The sequence below is a fragment of the Argopecten irradians genome, chromosome 4 (genome assembly GCF_041381155.1).
Source record: "Argopecten irradians isolate NY chromosome 4, Ai_NY, whole genome shotgun sequence".
Taxonomy (NCBI): Eukaryota; Metazoa; Mollusca; class Bivalvia; order Pectinida; family Pectinidae; genus Argopecten; species Argopecten irradians.
In genome coordinates, this window is record NC_091137.1 from 24,617,406 (window position 1) to 24,628,375 (window position 10,970).

Genomic DNA, 10,970 nt, shown 5'->3' on the forward strand with positions numbered 1-10,970 from the left:
TAAAAAGAAGTAAATAATTCTATCAAATGTTGACGACGGGGTCTTAGTTGTCGTTTCGCTTCTAATGCGACTAGTCAAGGTAGGCAAGATAAACTTTATTTCACACAAAGATATATGTTTCACACTAAGTGGGCAAGTTTTCAGTATTCAGCCAATTAACAAGTAAGGATAGTAACACATATAAAATATAACCGAAAGCTATTCTAAATCTTTCTTATCTGTTACTTAATTGAGAGAGAAAAAACAATTTTTGAAAAGTGCATTTTACATCAATAGTTCATATCGACCATGCATTAAGGAAGATTTTGTACTACAGATGTAAAATCGTGAAATTAAAAAATTTAAGAATAACATATCTGGCAAGAGATGACTATCGGTTAACTAATCATCTTCATTTTCATCTAATTTGCATACAACTGTATGTAATTCGTCTCCGGCATGGTAAATGTTGTAAAAAACCTGTACACATTAGAAAATTAAACGATTTATCAGTTCACTTATCTAAGATGGCTACCATCTGGAGTTAAGAGAAAATAAAAATAGAACCAACCCCGCCCATTCTGTCCATCAGAGACGCCTGGATGATTTAGCCCCACCTTTTATTGCTGGACCAACCACGTTGATCGGCGAATTAACTGGGAAATCGATAGTCTTGTTCCAAGATTACTACACTGTCTTCCAAATAGCTCTGATTCCACGTGGAGGAAATATTCCCTCCAGTAAAAATGGTTTATACCGAATTTCAATGTCGAAGGCATAACTAAAACATCTGCGAACTTGAAAGTAAAACAAATGCGGCAGAAAGCGATAAAGATCCAAGGACCCCACGAACACCACCTTCCTCCTCATCATCATCATCATTGCTTCAGTCATCATACTCACAGTAATCATCGTCATCATCATCATCATCATCATCATCATGAACGTTTAGTTATTTATAATACAAATATATTTATATTGAGCGCACGCTTTTGATGAAGATTGTTTTATTTGGTCTCTGAGTTTTTGGTGTTAGTAATGGCCTTTTTGCTGGATAATTAAATTCCATGGCTCACCAGACTATCTACGGCGTGAATTCTCCGGGCGTCCATCATTACACGTCGGGATTTCCTTATGGTTTTAGCCAGCCCTTCCAAAACCAGGCTAGTCTCGCAGCTAAAGTGTATAGAGGACCTTCTACTGCATTACCTGGCTCCTCCGGGGGCTATACATATCCCCATCCTGGAACGGACTATCGTTATTCCCGAAATGGACCTTCAGGCGGATACTTCGGGTTCGGAAGCGGATTTCCGTCAAACCACTCGGACTACTTTAGTAGGTCATTGTCGTCAAGAGACACGACAACAACAACTGACTATAAGTTCTCTCCAGTCTCCAGTAAAGACATTCTATCCAATTCTGGACTGGACAAACTTCCTTCCAATGACAGAAACCTGACGTCATCATCTTACTCACAGCTGACGTCATTGCGAACAGATTCACCACCATCGACGTCATCGTCACCGATCTCGTGTACAAAGGCTGAAGGTAAGACAATTATCCGTTATACCACGTCCCGTGATGTCCTGCAGAAAAAAATTAATGTTTACTCAAACACATTATCTTAATTTCTCTGACAAATGTGTTTGTACTCTTTAAAACCATTCTACCTAATCATGTTTTCCTCTTTCAATTCTGACTCCTCCCTCAGTATCTAAAGCAGACAGTTGGATAAAAATGTTTTCGTTTCTTAATCCGTGCTAAATAATATGCGTGTCATGAAATACTTTATCTGATAATATAGATAATAACATGTTATAATTTCTCAAACAAATAAAGTAATAGTGATAAGGAAACTAAAATATAAAAGTAATTAATGGAGAAATACTAACGTCAACGTCAATGTTCACAGCAAAGAAATGTTCACATATAGCAGATTTAAAAACTATAAATACAAGAACGTGGCTTCTACCAAAAAAGTAAGAATAGAAGAATGCCCTCAGGATTTGAATTTTGATCTTTTTATCGTGTATCGTGTTTCTTAGCGGTCATGAACGTAGTGTTTTGGACATTTGCCTATCTCGGAGAAACGTATCTATCCATTTGCACTATACATAAATAAAGATTCACATCCTCAAAAAGCTACTAAAATACATTTTCTAAATTTATTTCTATTATATCTCTTTTTTTCAATTTTAGATACAATGATGAGATATTATGTGTTGTTATAGTGATTTGGTTATATTTCTTTCAAATATTAAAATAACATTTTTATTTATTATAAGGCGATATAACTTCTTTATCTATTTGGACGGGTCATTATTTCAAATACATGTGCAAAACATGTGTACATTATGACTGATTTTGTGCAATGTTGTTTCCCATCAACAATCTACAATGTATCACAAATATACAATCCAACATATGAGATATTTGTATGTTTTGATGTATATTTGTTGAAGAAAAACATTATTTTGATATTGGAAAAACTAGGTTGTAAATGGTTATGGATGTCCAAATCTAGGGTAATTAAAAACAAACGTTCTAAGAAATCAACGCATTTCCTAGGCGGATTGCAATAAATTAAAAACCGGTGCATTTTGTACGTTCGAATTATGGTATCAATTTCGTCATTTTTTATTTTTTCTGTTACACTTTTAAAAGAAGAGCAAAACATTTAAATGTTCTAAAGATTAAAGATTCTGTCGCAATGCATGACTTCTTTTTTCTATTTGAATAAGATGTAAACAAGTATAAGCTTCATTTCTATGTTTGGTGCATAAAGATTGTTTGAGTGTACGAAATGCCTCTGTCTTAAATGACAAATGAAGCCACCGCTTTTATTTCACCTTTATATTTAATAGGTAATTCTATAAATAGTATTTCACCAGATAAGCTATCCTAATTCGTAACGTACACAATGCCTTGATTTCCAGCTAAAATCATTATTTTCAACAAACGATTCCATCTACTGATATGTTTGTATTAAATTGTTGTATATGATAGATAAAATAAAGGATTAGTTTTACTAGGTTTGTTTTATGTTACGGAGATACGATATACAAATAAGACTGTTTTCTAACACAATATAAACTGATGATAACGGCACACTGGTGATACAACTGTATAGCATAATATAGTCTATTTAGGTCATTCTCATAATTCCCTGTAATCCTATGAAACTTCACAATTCTGACTCCACAATACAAATGGTGACGACATTTTTACTTTATTGGATGATTTGGATGGATTTTTTTAAGTCAATGACAATACTGCTTACAAGTAAGGTTGAAGTATTAGTCATACACAAAATCTAACGTCATATCCTATTACATAATAATATAATAAAGACATAATAGTTACTGTGTATTAAGCTGAAGTTGCATAAATATTCGAAATAATTGCGAAAATTGCCTATTATGGCGCATGATTCTTTGAAATATATAAGAATTATATATATATAAAAATCATAAAGTTGTGTAGATCAGTTTCAATCCAAATTGAACTTTATTTTGTCACAATGATGCAAAATGAATTGATTTTGAAATAATTTCGTTTTCTCTAATAAATATTCATGGTATTTGTAATATTTCAACTATGAAAAAAACAAGATAAATATTTTATATTCGAGGTACATGTATACGTTAAAATAACATAATTTAACGTTATTGATAGATCGAAGATTTTCCCAACAGAATTCTAATATTGATTTTTATTTCCTACTATTTTGAAACTTAGGAAACAAACATGTCGCAGGACATTATCATGCCAAAATTTCAGTGTTCAGCCGATGATTTTATTTTGATGGCCAGTGTAACTCTATACAAATTTAGTTGGGTTTTTTTCGGGCGGTATCCTCGATATTCTATTGGTTACTATCACTGTCGTCTCCTTGGAATATTGAATATGTGGACATTGTGATTTTCACGAAAATAAATACTCGTGAATAAGATAGAAAGACTGGTGGGAAAGCAACCTTGTATAACTTATTAATGGTAGAAGTTGTCAGTGCACGAACAATTCTGCCCGTGGATTAGTATTTGAAAAACTCGCGAAATTGTCTCCTCGATAAAAATAGAAACAAGAAGACTAGAAGATTTGCCTCGATATTATTCATTTTGATAAGGAAAAATCCCAAGATCATGTTAATATCGATGAAATAGCTAACCAGTGTGAAAAATAGAAATATTTAAACGTAGGTTCTTTATGTTAAGCGAATATTAAAAAAAAAAACATTTGTTAATTAGATACGTTACAAACCAAGGTTGCAAAGAAAAGAAAGATATTTTCCCCTCCTGCAAAATACGCAATCCCCTTTACAAAAAGTCAAATGGATAATGTGACAAATATATCAATATAAGTCGGCCTCACTCGACCATATACATATATACTCTATGCTTAAATTATGGTTGCATTCATTGAATTCTCCATGCTGTGAAGCTCTAGATCTGTTTGCATATGTAATACTGGGATTGGTATTACCATATAGTAACAAACTGTGAATTGAGTGGCGATCATTAGCTCTCTTCTTAAGTTAAGTGGCCGCATAAAATATTCATTTTTTAAAAGTATACATCAAAATTATCATTTGATAATAATATTATTTTATCTAACATGAAAACAAACTTTACATAAAAGTAAATAGGCAAATGTGAGCGGAATATCCGCCAAAATGACAATAAATAGTATGATATTGTCATCCGCCACCCAAACATTTTAAGCGAAGGTTGAAAACCGTTATTAACAGAAATGGAAGATTTGAAAAAAGTTAATTAGATTTGTATGTAAGGATTGAACAATCAAGTAAAGATAGGAATACGTAAACATAGATTTGGGTCCAAACGAAGGTAAAATAATTCATGGCACGATTAAAAATGTGAAGGTCAAATTCTAGCTCGTAATCAGAAAGGGTCATGACGTGAAATGCATTATCTTGTGGATTTCGATTGACGTCCCATGACAAGCAATACGCAAATAAATAAACTCTCAGAAATATCAATGTCAAGGTATAGTGAAATCGCTTACACTGTATACATACATGGATCTACTGAAATGTTAACTTTCCCTGAAATTTAAACTTTCTTTTAATTATTAACGTTACAATATATGCTTATCATTTTGAAACATGCATAAAAATATTATTTTCTTCATTTTTTCATTATTTTCTTTTATTTTCTATTGATATTTGAAAACGTTAAAAATGTCACCATTAATGTTGTGATTGTTTAAGACTGTTGTACATTTGTACGAAACAGTATCATATGAATGGATCATGTCGCCACGCCTTAATTTTAAATCTAATTTAAGCCGTAGAAGTACAAAACCAAAACGTGTTGTAAGGAGTGTGGTTTTCATATACTAGTAACACGTGTCCTTACATCCACACGGAACACCCAAATCAAACGTATATACTTGATTTCTAACCTCGAGGGCGCGATAGTAGAATCAAATGTTTAACCCAAACATTCACTTCGAATTACACTTAAACGAACGGTTACCTCTAATTAGCCCAAGAGATACATGTAATGCACCCTTAACTACTTTGCGTAAACAAATTCAATGAAGCGGTTTTGACTCGTTGTCGGATCTGACGGACCGGTGATTGGTTTAAGAGCTTAGAAATTACTTAATTTACTTTATCCGTCGTTATCACTCCATCGACGTTCTGTGCCGAATTTCTGCAATTAACCTTTCGCCACATTTCAAGAGATTCATGCTATCTGTTTAATTGTCGAATTTCAGCTATTTTGTACTGTACATTGGGCCATATCTAGGGTAAAATTCACGAGAAATGATAAACAATCTTATTTTAGAGAATTAACTAGTCTTACATACTGCTTAAAAACATCTATAAAGTAGTAGACTTTTTACTGATAAAACAAATATTCTAAATATTACTTTCTCCATATTTATACAAACGAAACAACTTTTTAAAATACGAGATCCTCTGAAATTGTTCCCTGTTTTGCGCCTCTCCAGACATGCAATTGTAAAAGACAAAACCGCAGACGGAGCAGCGCCGGAATGAATTAGTGAAGGGGGTTGATTGGCCTGTGTTCTGGGTCAGTTCTCCTTTGGCTAGTTAGTCGATTAATGATTATTAAATTATTAGGTCCAGGATTCTATGTATATCTGTAGAAGAAACCTACCGGAAAGTCCATTTCCTATGTCACTTCAAACCCTCACTAAATTTAAAAAGGGTTTGCTTCATGCAAAAACAATATTGTAATATATCGTGCATGTAATGCTGAAATTCTCTATCCCTGATGTACCTAAGAACAAAGGCTGATGCTACAAACTAGTGCTTCACTGTTGTTTTATGCACAAAATTAGAAATATATGAAAAATATGAAAAACAATCTGACTAACGATTCAATCGATAATTATAAATCTCAACTTTGTTAACATTATCTATTCGATTAGCTAGTAAAGAATTCTTATTTGCCTTACATTGAGATAACTACAACTCCATGTAATCTCTATCAAAAATTAAAATTTTATATATTTTCAATTCGTTTTTTATGGACAGGAATATTTTTCAAAGCGTGTTTTTATCTCTTTTTTGTGTGTTTCGTATGAAAATTAATTTTATCTTATGAAAAATATAAACAAACCTGCATTTTATGTAATGTTATCTTTTCAATTAGCTCTATTTATCAAAACGTTGTTGTTTGTTATATGTTTCAGATGGGGAAAATTCGGCGTTCAAATTAGACCTATCATCAAAGCCTAGAAAAGAAAGGACAGCTTTCTCTAAAAATCAAATACGGGAACTAGAGAAGGAGTTTGGCATCCACAACTACCTGACAAGACTACGACGCTACGAAATAGCAGTGGCTCTCGATCTCACCGAGAGACAGGTAAATAATGTAGGCCATAATGTAGGGCATCCACAACTACCTGACAAGACTACGACGCTACGAAATAGCAGTGGCTCTCGATCTCACAGAAAGACAGGTAAATAATGTAGGTCATAATGTAGGGCATCCACAACTACCTGACAAGACTACGACGCTACGAAATAGCAGTGGCTCTCGATCTCACAGAGAGACAGGTAAATAATGTAGGCCATAATGTAGGGCATCCACAACTACCTGACAAGACTACGACGCTACGAAATAGCAGTGGCTCTCGATCTCACCGAGAGACAGGTAAATAATGTAGGTCATACAAAGGACTGCCCGTCTTTTGTACAAAACTATGGAAAATATTTCTAATGACAATATATAATCTAGAATATTCTTATCATTTGACACTTTTTCGTGTATATTAAATTTCGCGATATCTAAGACCCGCAAAATGGGGAAAATAAGTTAGTTTGCAGTCAATCCATATTTTATAGTTCTACACCTACCAACTGTTTACGTAAAAGTTCAAACATTATCCATGATAATAAATATTTGCTTAAATACCATGAACATAATACCCTGCACATGACCTATGACCTGGAAAAGTCATACTTTTATTACTTCTCGCAACAATGATTATAATAAAATTATTTGCGCAAAATCAAACTTAAAATTGTAAATGAAATGCAGGGCATCCCTTAGACCTCTGAAAGTATATTTTTGACTCTTGAAAATCAGATTTGACTTTTGGGTTTGAACCACATGTCTATTTGTCATAGGTTTTGACTCTTCAGATTTCTCAGAAATGGTGATTTGACTTCTGAAACTGCTAAAAGTCAAGGGTCAACTGGATGCCCTGAAAGTTATACACTTTCCAAGCGTTTCTACCACCACGTCCTTTTTGTCTTCAACAAGTAAATTGGTCACGGTTCACAAATATATACTGTGATTAACAACCAAAGGTACTTACCAGGTATTCAAGTACCTGTACTTACCAGGTATTCAAGTACCATAGGTATGGGTCATTCTCACCAACGGATTTTTAATTATTTTCATATTCAATCACTGGTTGTTTATGTTCCAAATCATATGAAAGTCTTAAGCCTCGTTTTCATCTTCCACATCTTATAGTTCCCTGCTGGAAAAGAAAGCACCTTCATATGGTCTATTATACATATAAATAAACATCTGGTTTGAGTAGGACTATATATGATGAGAGCTAAGTACGTGTAAACATATAAGTGATGAAAACCTGGATAAAAGCTAACCATAATTAATACCTTAAAGTCGATTAAAATTTTGTCAATTACATGCAAATTATACATTGGTATGGAAATTTCTGAAAATAATGCATAAAAAACAAAATAGCTAGACTCATCGAATATCCGCCATATCTAGGATAGATCAAATCAGTGGTCCATGTCGACGTGCTTCTCAATTAAGAATACAACCCGGATTTGACAGATTTATATGATGTATCAGTAGGTTAAACAGAGACAACTTACTCTATTAGAACACATAGTTTTACGTCTATGTACGCATTAATGATTTGATGAAATCAACCATTATTTAATTTCATATTAATTATTGGAATTAAAGTTTTGTTGTTTTATCAGTTTTCTTTATTTGTGGAAAAGAAATGGGGATTTGTAATGTTAGAATGTCAATTAAGTCATCGTGTAGAAAAGTAAGTGTTTATTCCAGAATATAAATGTGTAACTGAAGTACATTGTATCCACAATGATCTTACAGTTCAATTTTATTTATTGTATAGATAGTCGATGGAAAACATAACATTTAACCATAACCAAAGAATTTTAAAAAAATTGTAAAAGGGCATCAAAAGTCGGCCTCATTTTATAATTAACCTGTATCGTACAACTGTATTCAGGCTATGCCTAGTGTTGATGATGCACGATTGACGTCAAAATCCGAAAACAAAATTCGTTTAAATGCAATTCAAAAAAATATAAACTAATGTCTAGACAGATGAATGGTGACTTAAACTGCTTATGAAACAACGATGTCTTTGTGTTGAACACGATAAGGGATTTTTTATAGACAGTCAACACAGACACTTATGAAAAGTAAAATTTCGAAATATCTTCTCATGATCATGAATCAAATTTTGAAACAGGGCTATTTATTTTGCTAAGGCTTCGATGTAAAAAAAAGTAATAAAATGCGAAATGTGCATCGTTGTAATATTTACTGACGTATTCAACATTAAACATTCATTACTTTTTAGATGTTCAAATCATTTATAAAGTGAATTTCTCATGAAATTCAAAAGTATTCCGAAATGTTTCTAATTAATTAGCTTAAATATACATCTGTCTGTCACACAGTGTAATTATAACACTACAAATACTTATTATTTTCGTTCCATCACCTTGTAACGTGTATATAACAGGTATGTATGATATTCCATTCTTAAACATATAATACTAGGAATATGTCAGTAATATATACTAAGACATCAAATGTTTCCGTCTTTAGTGAAACAGAAATCCAGGTTAATCTGAACAATGATATGACGTCAGAAACCTGAAATAGAATGACAAAATCACTGTCATACGATCATATTTTATATGTCATTTTGTTGTGTGTTCATCTAGGATTTTCTTGAATATTTTTCAGGTAAAAGTCTGGTTTCAGAATCGAAGGATGAAGTGGAAACGAGTGAAAGGCGCACAACTAGGAAAGGACAAAATCACGGGACAAATCAAACCTATGATAAACCCACACGTTTCTGAAAACAGTGCGCTATCAGACTCTTTCGGAGATACATACCAACAGTCTCTATCGGACCTGGAGGACAAATTCGCGGACTATAACTACAAATTTGACAAAGCGTGTGAACCGAAGCATTCTAAGTGTTGACGTTGTGTTAGTGTTTATAATTGACTAATGCTAAACATTATTCATATTCTCGAAGTAAAGGCGAATGGAGATAAAATCCTGAATGCATTTGAAGCCGGGATAAATGTTGCCCTTGATTTGAACTTTTCTTTGGCAACGAACACTGGAGAAATGAGTAGTAGAATGTGGTATAGACATCATATTTTTTTACCTTGGTGTATTAATATTGATTATCTTTGTTTTATGATTTCATAATTAAATGTAGACAGAGGCTGATACTTCTTGGATTTTGCTTTTTTGAAACATCCATACCATGAGAAGTATGACGAGCATTGTACTATCCAATATACCAAGACAATTTGATAAGCCTGTGTATATACCCGTTCCTTATGACATTTCGTTGTGTTCCTTTGTTGTGATATCAAATACAAACGATATTCAAATGGAACATGAAACCATAAATAAATTGCATAATGTAAAATCTCCCACATGGATTGAACTTAAAATACATTTCATGTTAATACAAAGTAAATAAATATTTACATTGCAATACGAATGCCAAACCCCATACCGGTGAACACTACTAATCACTAGTCAATTTTACTTGAAAATAGATTGACCTGAAATTCATCTGAAAAACATTTGAAAATTGCCTGAAAATAATTTCTATTTTACATGAAGAATAATGAATAATTTAAGACTTAATTGGTCTATAACATTGAAGTGAACACTTGTATTTCAAGTCAATTTCAGGTCAAATGATTTACTCTGAATTCAACTATTTCTGGTGAAATTGACATGAACTGACTTTAATTTACCCGAAGACGTTAATAGAAACTCTCTTAAAAAGTGCAATTAATTGCATCCTAGTTCAGTTTATTTCTATATGACAAAAATTATTTAGTATTCTTTTTTTTATCGAAATCGCTAGCATTCATATGCGATTATTTCCATTACAATAGTGAACTACTGTACATGTATTTATATCGCGGGTTCCAAACACTGTGAGCCATGTAACAACTTAACTATACATTGACCTAGAGAATCATCCCGACTTCTCTAATAACACTGAACATCAACATGGAAATAGAACAATAATCCAACTCGTTTTACGATAACTGAAAAAGTAAGCCTACTGAGCTTTAGTCCGCTAAACCTACCTATATTATTATTTTTTGTAATTAAAGATGCTCCACTGCCGACAGAGCATAAATGATATTGAGCATAAATGATATTTAAATGTTCATCATTTGAACAATAATTGGTGTTTAATCATATATA

The 10,970-nt window shown here is 32.7% G+C and overlaps 1 protein-coding gene across 1 annotated transcript; it reads left to right on the forward strand.

The window, feature by feature from the left end:
- The first annotated feature begins 691 nt into the window (after window positions 1–691).
- LOC138321082 (homeobox protein Hox-B4-like) lies at window positions 692–9,965 on the forward strand. The gene is made up of 3 exons (XM_069264492.1): window positions 692–1,527; window positions 6,667–6,839; window positions 9,468–9,965. Exons 1-3 carry the CDS (start codon window positions 1,047–1,049, stop codon window positions 9,708–9,710), a joined length of 897 nt encoding a protein of 298 aa, XP_069120593.1. The 5' UTR covers window positions 692–1,046; the 3' UTR covers window positions 9,711–9,965.
- The last annotated feature ends 1,005 nt before the right edge of the window (window positions 9,966–10,970 follow it).